This window comes from Apteryx mantelli, chromosome 2 (assembly GCF_036417845.1).
Source record: "Apteryx mantelli isolate bAptMan1 chromosome 2, bAptMan1.hap1, whole genome shotgun sequence".
In the NCBI taxonomy this organism is placed as follows: Eukaryota; Metazoa; Chordata; class Aves; order Apterygiformes; family Apterygidae; genus Apteryx; species Apteryx mantelli.
Genome location: NC_089979.1, coordinates 40,637,320 through 40,653,936, shown reverse-complemented (window position 1 = coordinate 40,653,936; position 16,617 = coordinate 40,637,320). Strand labels below are relative to the sequence as shown.

At 37.2% G+C, this 16,617-nt stretch overlaps 1 protein-coding gene across 1 annotated transcript in view; it reads right to left on the bottom strand.

The window, feature by feature from the left end:
* Positions 1-1,288: 1,288 nt before the first annotated feature.
* The window catches only part of PREX2 (phosphatidylinositol-3,4,5-trisphosphate dependent Rac exchange factor 2), a 185,281-nt gene continuing 169,952 nt past the window's right edge, over positions 1,289-16,617 (bottom strand). The window contains exons 38-40 of the mRNA XM_013942875.2: positions 12,589-12,691; positions 7,004-7,071; positions 1,289-1,722 (exon numbers count right to left, since the gene is read on the bottom strand). Of these exons, the coding sequence (XP_013798329.1) occupies positions 1,677-1,722; positions 7,004-7,071; positions 12,589-12,691 (217 nt within the window). The 3' untranslated portion in view covers positions 1,289-1,676. The remainder of the gene's footprint in view (positions 1,723-7,003; positions 7,072-12,588; positions 12,692-16,617) is intronic.

Genomic DNA, 16,617 nt, shown 5'->3' with positions numbered 1-16,617 from the left:
AAACTTCAAAGCACACAGGAGAAATTGTGACTTGTTTTCATTATTGCATGTTTTTGTCACAGTTTAAGGAAAACATTCTATATTCAAGGTCGGATCACTAATAAATTGATATGACTACATAAATATATACACATTGAAGATAGCATATGTGCAGACATATATATCTGTAGATATATAAAAATATTTACTTTCTTAGCAAAGTTAAAGTCTGTGTAAAAACTTAAAAATACTGAAAACTGTAGGAGTCCTAATTCCTCCTTTGGAGGAATGTAAGAAGTCCCCTATATAGCCTATGCAAAAAACACTCTTTGCAAGACAACAGCTTGTTCTGAATTCCCATCTATTTCTTTGTGGATTAATACATTTGTTGAAAATTTTATAAATAATTAGATAATATGCAAAAAATTATGTTGTGAGGTTTGATTGCTACAGCATAACTATAGGCTGCTACTGCATAGAAAATAAATTTTGTTCAGACAGTACAAGTCCCTCTCTAACAGAATGTGTAGCTGCTACTACAACAACTAGAGCTATTTCAGAATTTTGCTTTATTGTGTTCTGACATGAAATGTCATTTGGGGGCATTTTCTCTGAAAATACTTTGGCCAAAAAAGCAGCTAAACGCATACGTATTTTCCTGTGCCCTCTAAATAGTAGAATCTTCAATATAAATCTGTAACAGTTATGAAGTTACAACTTCACAAGAAAGAACTGAAAAGCTATAAAAAAAATTGACAAAATAATGTAAATGGTGGCATAAAACATTGAAACACCAAAACTTACACAAACATTTCCAGTTAAATGTAACAACATTGCCTCATCCTCATCTTGTATAGTTTTGCTAGTATAATACTGTACAAGAATATGCACAACTTTGAACAACTCTGAAATACAGAGGCACTATAATTTAAAACATCCACTAGACGTCAGAGTCTCAAATTCAGTCTAATTACTGAAGAAAATCAGACTTAAGTTCCTTCTCTCTTTCAATATAATGACAACTGAAGAAGGGTAAAACTGCACCTCAGATGCCATATTCACATTCCTTCAAAATGACTATGACAACAGGACACTTTAGGCATGGCTGTGTTTATATGAACATACGTTTATAGAAGCAGTCAGTCTGTAGTTATTAGGCACAATTCTGAAATTAGTTTTTATCCTTAAACCTCACTTACATTATATCCTTGAAACTTTAATTTCATTGTTATGAAAAGGTGAGAAGTTATGATGCTGACAGGAAAAAAAAAAAAGGGATTATCAGTGCAAAAGGCCCCATATGAAGTGCATACCCCTTATCTAGGCTTTTATTCCTTCCACAAGAACACACCGTGCTAGCTCAGAGAGAATCACTTCACTTGGACACAAGAGATTTGTGCCTATTTCGTGTGGCTGAACAAGACTGAGCATCTAATGAACCCTATTCCAGTGTAAAATTCCCAAGGAAAATTCCTGTTTTGCTAACATAAGGCTGGAGCGCACAGATTCCAGAAATGCTTTTTTTGGAAGTCATATTCCAATGTCAGTAGAGACTATTTAGGATATTTCTTTCTTTATCCTGAGTAAAGGGCTTTTATTTATCAAAGCCCCAGGCACACACTGCTACAATGCAGGTAGATTTTATAGTCCTGGTGTCCTAAAAGCCAATATTTGATTATTTTCTGGAGTAGTTCTCCTCATTCTTCTCCAACAGGTGGTGGTGGCTGGCATAGTTTGTATAATCTGACAGAAACAAAAAATAGAGCAATCATTATTCTGAGAGCTTGGTCTCTATTCAAATAGGTAAATTTAGGCAAGACAAACTAAATCTGAGTCTTCTTCCATTGCAAAAGAACAGTAATTGCATTGAATTCAGTTTAATAACATTGATATAAAACCAGGAAAATCTTGTTTATAAACATGACTGTTTGTTTACATTGACAGTGGTATTATTAAAATACCCACCTGTAAGTAATATTAAAAAGACAGTAAAACAACATTCCTGTTTAGTCAAGCTTTTATACTTCTGCACTGAAGAATCCTTTCTGAAGGCAGCGAGGTCTCCACTAACTCAATAACCAACTGTTGCTCTGAACTTCTGTATTGGAAAAGTTGCTTGGTGAGTGCTACTGCCTCAGTTTTGTTTTTGTGTTGGCAGTCAGCCCTCGCTTTCACACACTTTTCTGTAAAACTGATGCTGCGTGGTCTTGATCTCCAAGAACCCAAGACAGATGTCAGACACACGGCATGTCAGCCTGAAGATTTTGAACACCCTTCCCCCGCCCTCACGCTCCCCATGAAGTCAAGATCAATAAGGTTTGGTTCAAAGGACTACCACAGTAAAGACTGAAATAGTTAGCCACACCTCCATTTATGAAGCCTTTCAAATTTCTACTAAATCCTTTGGCATGGACTTGGTTATTAAAAAGTGTTTGGAAAGTTACCCTAATGTCAGAAATGCAGAAAATAAAGGGCAATCATTCTGACCTCAGGCTTAGTAAAAGAGCTCTCTCTGCTCTCCAAGAATATCCAGCATCTCCCCTAGAACCACAACAGTTTGAAACAGCAATAGACATGATCTCATTTGGAGATTATGTATTTTCCTCAGGTAAAGTGTATCACTGAAGCAATAATAAAGAGACTAAGGAGTTGGGTGTGGCAAGGAGAAAAAGCATTAAAATCCAAAGGGAAAAGATAATAATACTGCAAATGCATTACTACTGAATATCAAGAGTCTATGATACTGAAATACGGAAGCAAAAAGAAATAACAACAGGTTTGGTAGGTCTGGCTACAGGTAGGGTGGTGACTCTTCCACTGTTTTGGAGGCTAGGGTTGTTTGAGATGCTCCGGATATATGAGTTTTCCATGTATATTTTGCAAACTTGCTGGCTAAACATCACGTTAATTTATATCACTGCACTTTAACTAATCAGGCATTTCAAAATCATACTACAAGTCGACATGGAAAACAAAAATCTGGACATGTGACAGAACTCCACAAGCAATTGAAGATCAGTCAGCTGCTGCTTTATTGGCAAGTTGCTCTGCCACTGAAGTTACCTTAGGCGCTGTCTGTATGGTAGCCCTTGTGCACACTGAAAGCCTCTTCACACCACGTCAAGTATTCCCACCTTGTGAATACTGAAACCTCTTCACACCATGATGTTTCATGACAGAAAAAGTACTCTGTGACTATGCAAGAGCAGGGCAGGATATCTGCTGTTCTCTTTCAGTTCTCTTAAGAGTCAAAACCCATGGGACACTGACAACACACAATTGCAGGGGGCTAAATAACTTCTCTGAGTCTCACTGTAGGCAGTACTGTTTCTGGAGGGTAAGAATGAGGAGCATCAGTTCTGCCAGTGGAACAGCAATCGCAATGCTGCTTTCAAATCTTCACCATAATGTGTCCTGAGGATCACTTCCACACTGTCATCTGGTTGCTTGGCCGTTTAAGGTCAAGTAAGCATTGGTGCAGAAGCCAGTGTATTTGTCAGGACACACACACAAGCCAACAGACATAGTTCTCATATCTGTCTACCAGTGAGAGAATGAGATGGCCTGACCTTTATACAGCTGAGTATGTAGAGAAAAATAAACCAGGGCTTACTCTGAATTATTTAACTCTGTCGGTGTAATAAATCAATAATACTCGCAGCAGGCAGAAGACAGATAGACTGACTGTCAGAATTTCATTTAAGTCAGTAATCACAGTGGGGTTAATTATTGGTGAGGTTTTAGCAAAATCTTACTTCAAGGCATGATATATAGGAAAGTTCAGCCTGAAGTACCAAGGTTTGGGAAATTTTCAGGTTAAAATGGTAACCTTTAAGGTTATAGTCTAGAGAGCAAGCGAGGTAGGGGCACTCTAAAACAAATTTACAGGGAGGCTGCATAAATCCCCAAGGAGTTATATACTGAAGACAGTATAGGACAGAAACGGCCTCTTCTGGCGCAACAGGTATGTGACAGGTGTTTGAGATGATACAAATCAGCTTAGAAAAGACAGTGAACAGTGGCAACTGCAGAGAACAGAGAATGGCTGCAAAGTACACTTAAACAGAGTTGTCTTTAATGGCATCAAAGGGCATCAAAGAATTGATAACCCACAGTATCAGTTACCTATATACTGAAAGTATCACTCATGTTGATGAGTATTCTGATTTACATGGCTTATTATCTCTAATGGTACACCAAATACCCCAAACCCTGAGGCCGATGAGATATTCCTGGGACATTGTTATTGCTACTGACTTGCAAGCATGTTGGAAGCATCTCTGTCTCATTCTCTCTATGTTCTAAAGTCATCTGATAATTTTCCTTTAGCTTTTCATTGCTAAGTTATGGGAGTTTCAACTGGAGAGAAGTGACCTTCTCCTAATTGATGCAATATATTTCAGCCAGCTCAAGAAAGCTAATACATGTCCCTGGGCCAATTACTTGTAACTTTTTCCTTTTAAGAACTTGGACTTTTCCTTTATGACAAAAGCTTTGAATCCAGATACCTACTATCTCATTTAGAGGTGGGAAAAGAATTAGACCTGGTTTGCCACAAACCTTTGGCCATCTCCAGAATTATGTCACAGTGGAGTCTAATTAAGGCCAGAATCATACTGTTCATACTATGAAAGCTCATGCAGCTTTTCCTGTATAAAATGCTACTTTAGGGCTTTGGTTCCCACAATGCAAGACAGTTGGTGCTGGGTTGCCTTTAAACTAATCATTAGTGTGATAAGGACTTTATTGGTGGTGGGTTTGCTGATATTCTTTGTTGTAGCTGGCTAGCTTCTGATAATAGTTTAAAACAGGGTCTCCTTCTCTTACTGGAGCTGTGAAAGAGAACTGCTCCATGCATGTACTCTGTGGGGATTCCCATTAAGGCATAAGTTTCTTTGATGGAAAACCAGAAGGATATTGACCTGTTTGAGGTTACCCAGACAAATGTTTCTTGCTCCAATAGAACATACCTATTCAATATCAAAGAAGAGTAATGGAGATGGGCTTTTATAACAGAGATGAGTTTTCAACAATGACATTTTATGGTCATCATATCAATGTCTCCTCAAGTACCAATCATATCTTCCACACTGAAAACAGTGTAAGATACAGAATCCCCTAAATGTGTACGATACAGAAACCTTCCCAATCCTTTTCCCAAACTCAGAATCAGTACTTTTGTTGGATTGTATTTCATCTACACCGTAGATTTTTGATGACCTAGAGTTCTGTCTTTGGGAGAAGCACTTTTGCAAATGCTCTTTTTCAGGATTGGCCTTGCTCCTTGAAACTATTTCTGAGCTTTGTTTAATGGCATAAACAGGCAGCAAGTATTGATATTCCTGCCAGGATCGTTAGCTCAGCAGAACATTCGCAGTGTTCTTTTTACTTATTGATACTAATAATCACTGCCAACGTTTTTGGGTGCCAGTGCAGCTGATGTCTTGGTCTGTCTTCTTCAGTTTGCCTGAGAGTAGGGTATTGCTCTTGTTGGAGTAAACCATCGTATTACTGTTTTTTTCCTAGGCTTAGCTAATCACAGTAGCCCAAGCCTGACACCACCTGCACTGCTGCTATAGTTTTCCTTTTCCCAGCATGGATCATCAACATGGATCATCTATCCTCTTTGAGGGTTAAAAAAATTCAACTATATCTACCTATGTGGAATAATTCTGTAAACACATATGTAGGGCTTAAATTCTGATGGTTCGATTAGACATTAGACACAGTAATAGGTATGAAACACAAATCTTTCAATAGAGGAAGACTTGTGTTTGTTAAAAGTCCTGTAAAAAAAAAGGAAATGTGAGGCTGAAAATACTTTTTAGAAGGCAGTTTAAATGCAAATAAGTATTTCCAGAAGGCTACTGAGTCAGTCACTTGCCAGATTCTTTCTCACTGCCATAATTGGTAGAAGGAATTGAAGGAGTCCATCTGCCTTGCCCTTTATGGGGGCACAAGATGCACATATGTCCCAAGAAATGCTGCTATGCAAATTTACTCATACCTTATACACTTAAGGTGTAGTCCTTAAGTACTTAAGGTGTACTCCTTTTCTAGAATTAGATCCAGCACGAGCAAGGTACAATGCGCAGTGATTTGCTATGAACAGACTATGACCAATGACTCCCTAAGTGAAGAAACCGGCACATTTGAGAAAAGGGGACCAAACTGCATGAGAAAAGATTCCTACAGAATTACTGGTCAGAATCCAGAAAGCAGTCTTTCTTGTGAGGCTATGGACTGTATATACATCCATACACACAGACCCCTCAATCAGATGTTACTAATACAGTGTTTCCTTGCTGAAATTTAAACACCACAATGGGTTTGTTATGTATGCCCACATATCTGTTAGTACCTTCAACGTGTTATTATTAGTCATCAAGAAACATTATGCTTTAAATTGGTAGAAAAAGTTTAAATGATAGCTGGATTAATACAACTGCCTTAGGATGAAAATAAGAACACTGGAGTTGTTATTTTCATTTTTAAGTATTATGCTTGTTAAAACACATTTCAGGTGCCTGTAATCCATCACAGCATTGAAAAATGTAAGTGTTCTATACTTATGCAGCTTTTTAATCTAATGGATGCTTCAGGACATGACAAAGAAAGACTATGTCATCTCTAAAAGCAACTAGAGCGTGATTTCACTAAGACATTGCAGTGCAGTATTTAATTAAAATAGGGTTTTGGACTTAATGTATGAATATGTCCCTCAAAACACTGAAGATCACGAGTGATGAAGGACTTACCAATTTTTGAATAGTGAAACCTGATTCATGTTAATTATGAAAACACTGGGGTAAGTTTTAAAGTGCTGCACAGCTGTAACTTTTACAACTAATTACTTTAATTAAAATTGTATGGCTAAGAACCTAATTGATCCTATGTATATTAAAAGCCAAATCTTACCATTACCAAAATACAATGCCATCAATGTTAGCTGCTAGCTTGTGAGCCTCTAGGATACAATTTGGCACTAACTAGACAAATCATGGTCTAGAGTACAAACAGTTACCTTGGGACGGACTGTGGCGTTCGATCCCTCACTCCTAAATTCTTGGCTGTATTTTGTACTCTTGCTCCCTGTAAAAGACAAATAACAACTTTGCTTCACTTTTTCCAACACAAGTTTTCTTCCTGACCTTCTAGATCAATGTAATTATGGCATACAATTAATCAGTTCGTATGCTTCATGTCCCTGAACAACTCTCCTCTTTTAAGGCAATGTCTAAGTTAAAGTAGCATATTGATTTTCAACTTAAAGCAATATGCAGAAAAGAAACATGATCCTTTCATTTGTCATTATATAAATATGCACATTGGCTGAGTGAGATATTAGCTTTGCGTGAAACATACCCTACATCTGAAACAGAGCTGCAGTGGCAGCAGCACATGATGTAAAAATATGGTACAACCACTGATTCAGAGTATTAGTAGAGTAAGACTAGAACTTGCATTTGGCTCAGATCTGGTACCCAGGTAGTTGACAGAGTACTAGTTCACTCTAATGGGCTCAAACAAAATATGAAAAAGGCTGTTTGGTGACACACAGACAAGTATTCATAGTTAATGTAAGAGATGTGCTACAAAAAGTATTATTTCATTAAATTACCTATAGGAAAAAAAAATAGTGACATTGATGGAGAAAATAACTAGAATACCTACAAAACCGAAGAAGGAATATAAAAGTGACTTTACTAGCTTTACATCTAGCTCATTAGTCTGTCTCTGACAGTGGCCAAAGGCACGTGACTACAGAGCAGGGCAAGCATTTCCCCAAGAACTCTCCCAAAATTCAGTCGTTAGTGACTCAAGACCTCCTTACTTCAGCACTAAGTACCTATTTAATCATCTTTAGTGATTCTCTTCTATGATCTTGTCCTGTCTCATCTTGAACCTATGAATACTTTAATATGTATAACATCCTTGTGGAAGGAGATCCACAGCTTAGGTACAATCTTAGCTTGTTTGTGTACGAATTTTTTGCTTGTTTTGCTAGTTACATCTGATGTACATCTGATACCTGTAGTTCTGCACAGGAAAAGACAACTGTCAGTCCCTATCCACCATATCCATGCTACATATCAGTTTTTTTTAAGACTTCTGTCATGTCCTCCTTCACTCATCAAGCTGAGCAGTCCTAGATGTCCCTGAACATAAACTGTGCCCAAACTTTGATCATTGTTTCTCAGAATCACAAAATGGTTGAGGTTGGAAGGGCCATCTTAGTGACCCTTCACAGGACTCACTCCAATATGTCCATGTCTCTCTCATATTGGAGAGCCCAGCACTGGACCCAGCACTCCAGACATGGCCTGACCAGTGCTGAGTAGAGGAGAAGGATCACTTCCCTCAACTTGCTGGCAATAAGACCTCATATCCTGAGGTCTTGTTCAGGAGATGTAACAGTCAGCTCAGCCAGTCATTTTGAATGTGGATTTAGGGTTATTTTTCCCCTCACGTGCATTTATCTAGACTGATTTTCATCTTTTTACTGCTCAGTCATGAAAGTCTTGTAAGGTCCTTCTGTAAGTCTTCATAGTTAGTCCTCATCTTTAATAAAGACTTGGAAAGAGTTCAGAGGAGAGTAGGGAGAGTGATCAGATCATAAGAATATACAGTTAACAAAAAAAGGTCAGATAAACTGATGTTGTTCAATCTAGATCAGTGATGGGTTATCAGAGAAATGATAATCATCAAATACATAAAAGTCTACTGCTAAAAATGGAGCAAAATCTAGTCTCTAAGTCCACAGTGTATAGTACAGAACACAGGCTTAAATTGGAGAAAAAAAAAACAAAAAACAAACCACAAAACAAAAAACTACCACTAACAATTCAAATTAGGCACCAAGTAAAACATTCTAATGAAAAGGATAATAAAACTCTGGAAGAGACTGCTTGGGGAGCACTGCATAGGAATCTCCATTACTGGAGCATTAAGAACAGATAAGACAAGTGTCCGTCATGAATAATGTACAGCTGATCCAGTCTTGGTCAAAACGCTGGACATGTTGAGTCTAGACCCTCATTACCTTCAGCGTCCTTTCCTCAGTGCCATTTTCTAAAATTTTATGAAAATAAAAAAATACCATAATAGACTGGCAGTAGCTCAGACTGACATATGATTAGCATGACTGAGAGCCAGTATATATAGAGTGTATATGGGAAAACTATCAAAATTAATCATACGTAGATATGAACTTTAATGATGTGACTACTTCTGAAAACAAAAACCAGCCTATTTTTACTTACATCACTCACTAGACAAATTTATTTTAACATCTTGCTCCCATAATAAATCAAATGCGCTGATTTAAAAAGGAGTCTAGCTTTATACAGCCATGTAATTTATTGTTTAGCAGGAGAACAAATTAAACCCACAAATTACAACCACCAGATTCTTATTTCTTTTGGAGAAAAGAAATTACTAAGAATTACTAACAACTTGCTATATGATATCTCTTAGTCTCCATTTAGCACCATAGTATCATTTCTATTTCAATACACTGTTAATTTATACTTCTCTGATATTATTCCTGAATCTATAAGAATGAGAATATTGGCACTGTTTGTCTCACATAGGCATAACAGATATTTTTGTTAAGTGACTCAAGAATTTTTTTCTCTGTATACCAGTACTGCCAGAGCACTCATGAAAGATGCCATTAGCTCTAGGGAAGTACCATCAGCAATCTGGAATCTGATATATGAACTATTTTTTTCAGTGCCATAAGAAATAAGTGATAGGTTTATTTTCAAGTTACACACTAATTTAAGGATGGCAAAACCAGTCAACATAAAGAAATTCTATTTATGGCCAACTCAAAGAGCACAAAATCAGCACCATTCTTATGAGAATTATTCCAAATGCAATGCTCTTATTACATTCATGAAAAGGCATGAAAAAATTATTATTCACTTAAAGGACAACACAGATTCTCTCTTAACCTTTCCTCTTTATCAGCTTTTTAGTTACCTCTCTCCCTCACAAACCTGTGGCCTCTTGTAGCTCCTTTTCTAGGCCTCTATCTACACTTTGGTGCCTCCTGAAGACAGTTCTGTCAGGATGCTCTAACTACCAACTTGTGGGTAAAGATGTTTAAATGAATAAATATACATGAGTAAATAAGGTTAAAAATGGTTGGAATATCTTGTCAAATTTTTTACTTTAAAATCAATCTGGATTAGACTGGATTAGCTGAAGAAGAGAAACCACATATCTAAAATTGTCCCATGGACCCCAGTTCATACCAGCTCTCATAAATTGCTCTCTTTTTTGCAGTTATTGCAAGATAAGCGCTTGTGGGCGCCCAGTTATAACCGATAGGGCAATTATTCAGACAATTGTTCCAAAAAAATGGCCAGGGCTATTAGGAGTCTTGTTAAGCATGATCACCACCTCATTCAATTTAATGGAGAAAAGCACTTCCTGAGGTCATCCACACAATCAGGTGTGGAGGATTATATACTGCAGAACTCCAAGACTGATTTAAAATTACAACAAAAGATTCTAAAAGACTCTATCAAATCCATCGTGGTTTTCTACAAGAGGAAGAATGTGCGAACAAAGTCTGGCGTGATATATACTAGCAGACTTTTTTGCAGTGTCTGTGGGTGGTATTGAAATATCGGTATCTTTAACAGCTATTGATCACCTGCTGTTTTACTTCAGAGAATGTAGACCCACTGCAGGCTTCTTTATATATCTCTTTTTGAGCAAGCTTCAGTACAATTTCAGCTGCTCAAGGCCATTAGCAAGTAACTTTTCTTCTAATTTTGTCTTTCATTTTAATTTAATAAACTACTAAAAGATCCAGAAATGCACCATTTTCTGAAAACTGTCCAGAACTGTACATTGAAAATGTGCAGTTTCATAGAATACATCTCTGAAAGCAGACACGTACAACTTTATGCCCAATTTCTTTGTGAAATACCCAGATCTGCATGTTGCTAGAACTTGAGTAGAAACATCAACATATAAATGCAAGTTTGTTATTATACTGCAGTAGCTTTCTTTTAATGTCAAGTTAAAACTGCAATTTCTGAGCATACCTACATGATCTGACTCAAGAACCCTGAGGGTATTTATTCACTACAGAAACTTAATTCATGCACTGGAGGAACTGGAAGTCAGATGTGAAAAAGAATGAGACTCATTACTCAGAAGTAACCACATTAGGCAGTAACACTTAAATATAATTGATCAAAATCTATGATGTGAGAATATCTATACTATCGCTTTAAGAGACTAAAGGTTTGATCTAGTGTATATGCACTTTATCTAGGGCAAGTTAGAAGTAAAGCACAGTTGTTTAATCATTTTCATAATTAAACTGTGATTTCTGCACAGCATATGTACTAGACCTTATGAAAAATAATAAAATTAGATGCAAATTAGAATCCAGAAAAAGTGAGTCTTGTCTTATCTGTGATTAATTGTTCCAATATTTAATAACCTTTTTTGCTAGTAAATAGCACTTACTTTAAGGCTGAATTTGTCTGTATTTGACTTCTGTATCCTGTTTCTTGTTTATGCTTTTACCATAAGGTTGAAAGTCACCACAGGCTGGGATATATGTTCCATATGCATACAGAGTGCTTAAGCCCCCCCACCACTCAACCTCTCTTTGATCAAGCGAATAGGTTGAGCTGTTTAACCTTCCCTTCATGAGGCTTGTCTAACAACCTCTGGGTCATTCACGCCCCTCCTTTGAACTCCTTCCAAGATTCCAAACTTATTCTCAAAGCACTCATCTGATAACAAGATATTCTAGGAGAAGTTGTGCCAATACAGGGTACGGTCTAGTCCCCATTTTTAGTTGATATTCCCTTTTTTTAACATAACCAGCATTTTTTGTCAGACCTTTGTGCTAAGAAGTAATGCTGAGGTGATCAACCATTCACAACAGCCTCTAAATACTAATATTCTATTAGATCACAATAGTGAAAAATATTATTCAAAGCAAGTATAATGCCCTCAGGAATCTTGCCTGGAGAGTTAAGAACCTCAGTATTTATTTCCCCTTCCCTCCTGTACTTCCCCTTCATTCAGTACATGAATCACTTTTTATTAACTGTAATTAATAATCCTAGTAAGCTATTTTTAAGGCTAATTATTATTAAGATAAAGATGCTCTTACTCAACAGACTATTCTGATTTACTGCAATCACAAAGAATATACCACAGCAGTTATATAAAACTCATCAAGTAAAATCATAACCCTGCAAAAGTTAGGATCCATTTACACATATGCAGAAAGCAAGCATCTGGTAAAAAACAGCCCATTCCATTATTAAAAGAGAAAAGAAAAAAAGAGAAAAGAAAAAAAGAGAAAAGAAAAAAAGAGAAAAGAAAAAAAGAGAAAAGAAAAAAAGAGAAAAGAAAAAAAGAGAAAAGAAAAAAAGAGAAAAGAAAAAAAGAGAAGAAAACCTTTCAGCCAGTGCTAACTCCCCTCCCGGCCCAACTAAGACAACTCTCACACTGGCATTACACAAAATTAAGATGGGGATTCCAAAATGTTTGGCCAAGTCATTCTTGTTTGATGACATCAAGTCCTGCTAGGAAACAGCAACATCCTTGCCATAAAGAGCATCTTACCTGTTTGCGCATGACATCTGTAGCTTGCCTGATATAGCGAGGAGGTAGCCCATGGCTCCGAGCCAGAATGATCGCTTGCTCCAGGGTAACACTCAGAGTGCAGCTGCAATGGAAAACTGAGCTCAGGCATCTGCTAGCAAAGGTTTCTTAAAATGACTGCTATATAGTAAAAATGCCCTTAGATTAATTTTCTTTTTTTAAAAGCTACAAAAAAAAAAATTACATAGTGGACCTAGCTTCCCTCCCCTCCCAAAATCAGGTAGGTATTAGCCCGGAAATGTTACTTAAATGGAAAGCAAGGTAGATGTGCAACAACGATACTGAAAGAGAATTGTGAGGCAAGTAACACCACTAATCTAGGCACACAAACTGTCAATCAAGAAGTAGGGTACATTTTCAGAGATGAACAAGAGCAAACACTGACTAGTTTACAACTTCTATTAATAGCTATTAACATACTTGTCCCCAACTATATTTATGAAATGCTTTGATGTTAACCTGTATAACTCCACTGTTCTTTTTTCGATGCAATTTAGAAGACTAGGTCTTCAATCTAAACTGGCAACTGAAGGAGACACGTTCCAGAGACTTAATCCAAATTTTAAATTCATTGTGGCAGTGATGTCAACTTTAGAAGATAAACTTCTTCATTATTGCTGGCTACCTAGAAAATATCCCTAAAAATACTGAAGGATACCATGCAGTATCATAATTTAAAATTAACACTTGCTTATTGACTCTGATCAGCAGTCGCAAAGGTGAAAAACTAGAATAAATGGGGAATTGAGACCAGGGAATATCTTACTGGGAGCATATAACTTCTATAATCTTTAGTTCCTGATTAATGTTCATTTCGTTAGATTCACATTACCTGGTATTTTTCTGGCAAAAGGCTCATGACAATGACAAAAAAATCCCCCAACAACAATCCATGACAAGCAGAAACCTTTTGCTACCTTATTTAGCAAGATCCCTTCATTTATTACATTTTTTATGCAGCCACACAGTGGATAGAGCTGGTTGTTTGCTCCTCGTTACTGTTAATTTCATTTTTGCTTTTCTACATCAGGTTGTACTGAGTGGGCCATCTTTAATCACACAGCATGGCTCAGTGGTGTAGCTCTTCTTTTAATTTTCTTCAGACAGCTAGTTGTGCTGGAAACTACCACCACTCTCTTCCCATTCCCATCACTTACATGATACCCAAGGTATCTATTGCTATTTACATAGCAACAGATTTGCACAAAGAGTTACTTGACTGTCAACTGCTCCCTGAAGTTGGAAAATTGTAATTCTCTTCACCTACCCTTTTATTGCATAGCAAATTCTTGATGTCTTAAAAAAAGTAACAAATATAAAAATAAATGTAAAAGAACTGCTGGAAGAACAAAGGAGGAAAACTCTGTAATTACTAGCAGTCTGGTTTTCCCCCAATCATATATCACTACGTAGAGTACTCTACTGCAATGTGAGAAATCTTTCACTCCAGACAGAAAACCAAGGCTCTGACTTTTTTGGTGATAGAGATTTCATGACGATCTTTTTTTATGGAAGCGTCAATGTGCAATGATGTAGCCCGTAATATAGTATTGCCATTCTCAATAACAGGCAATAAGCTTTGCACAGAATTTGCAAGGCCTCAGGACTGAGGTTTGCCAGGCTTGCTCTTGTCTGTACTTTTCTTGACCTGCCTGCAGTTTCGTTTTACTTGGTTTGGCTGTGACAGCAATTTCTCTAATTGACCAGGGGTCTATGGCTAATTTGTTTTACTTTTGTTTATCTTTGTGTGGTACAACCCTAGTTTTAGGTAGATAGCAGCAACAAGCACTTATTCTATGTAGACTGAGATATTTCCCACTCCAACATGATGTAGTGCAGAGAAATACAGGTCTGGTGCAATAGCAGAGGCCTTGAAAAACAAAGTTAGGTAGGAAGCGAAGTAGAGGAGTACAGGCATGGGGTGATAAGAGATGAGGCACAGGCTTGTCACTGGAGACCCCATGGCTATAAACAACTCACCCATGGTCAATTAAAGATATGCAGCTGGAGAAAAACTGGTTGTAGGGGTAACGAAGAGAACAAAGGCATAGTATCTAACATACATAAAAGGCACCAAATATAGTACATCCAGATGTAACATGGAGCTGCAGACTAATAAAGAGGGAGCAAAGGTGCAAAAGCATGTTAGGAAACATATAAAATGAGCCCAAGCAGATCCTAGAATGAGGAAGAAAAAAGCACCAACATGAAGATGAACACGGTATTCCTCCTGGCGACAGACTCCAGATGTTGACAACTCGCTGTTAACACTGCCTCCCCCCCAACCAGAATGAAATCACTGACCTTAGGACCCAGAGGAGCAGTGGCAGGGTGATCATAACACTCAGAAAAAGGGGTAGAAACTAAGAATGTATAACAGTTTTTACTGCATTATTATACATTCTTTTTCTACAATAATTAGAACTAGGCTAACAATGATTCTTGAATTGGACTGTTAAGACTTCAATGACACTAAAAAATTCTCGGTTTTAAAGAAGGTGTGCTTCCTCTCTTGCCATAAAGAAGATCATGAATATAACAAATGTTGTCGCTGAATTACAACTAAATGCCTTTTTTTTTTTTTTTTTTTTAAACACAACACTAACTGTGGCTTACTTAGCAAGTGCAAAGAGTGACAACCCAAAAAGGGGAATATTTCATAATTGTATAAATCCCTTTCCAGGTGGGTTCTGAACAAATTTCATCTCACACTCAACTACTAATGGAGACCCCAGCTTTGGTACCAGGATTCTGATCTCCTGCAGTGAACTTAGGTTGGCACGTATGTGCAATGCAGTCCAAACAGAGAGGCATTTGCCCCTTTCAAAAGCAAAAATAAATAACTGGGCCATACCTTCAGAAAAACTGTTTTCTCCTACTTCACCTATCTTTTTCAGGCAAACATTCGAGAAGAAAAACTGACGCTGGTACTACATCCTAAAGTAAAGGCTATAATGGCTTTGTCAGAGCAACTGGGGAAGTTTCAGAGCTGAAGATCTTGCCCTAGATCACCCCGTCATCACACCAGACAGTAAGTGCTAAGGAAAGTCATTTTGGACATGCCAACTGACTCCAGTTGTCATGGTGAGGACAAGGATGGATAGATGGTTTCTCATACAGTCAAGACCAAAGCCATAGAAGGCTTTACAGATGAAAGGCATCAAAACTGAGTAGAAACAGTCAGGTGCTTTTTAAGAAGCACAACATGTCTGAGGGCTGCTATCATCCAAAAGGTGAATGGTTGTACTCTGCATCGGTAAGCTGCTTGATGATTTTGCTGTTCAGAGCCAGACAAAGCACTGCAATAATCAAATATCTTCAGCCAGAAATAGGAGGTGTATATAAAATAAGCCTACATCAGTGGAACTTGACAAAAGCTACATTTTTCGAGTTAAAATAATAAAATTAAGACCCATGGTTGAAGCAGACTTTTGAGTCACCTTTTGGCAAAACACTGACCAAAAGATTCTGTATAGCTTATATTATGCACACAGAACAGACAATATGTTTCAATCAGACACTCATCTTGCTGAGCAGAAGATCTGTAGGAGGAAAAATGTGTCTGCACTTCACTTTTTTTCTTACTGAAAAAAAACTTGGCATGTTTAAATACCTCTAAGTAAATTTATGGACTGTAAAAAGTTTCATGGTAGTAAGTGCGGAAGACATTGAATTCAATCTGTATCTTTATTAATGGCCTATTGTTAAAAATTTATAAAGTTAAGTGATCTTTCTTGGCAATTAAATCAGTTTTATTCCCCAGTATCTTGTATATACTGACCTCAGAGTTAACTTGGAACAAAAGTGTACTGATCTTTTGTGTTATATGTTTGATTAAAGTGCATAATAGTTAAATATTAGACTAGAACTTCTAAACACTGTGTTATCTTGTCTTTGAAAGATGAAGTATTGCAAAAATAAAAAGGTATGTGCTCAGAATATTTACCAGCACCAAAATCTAAACATCTAACCTTGAAGAAGAGACCGCAA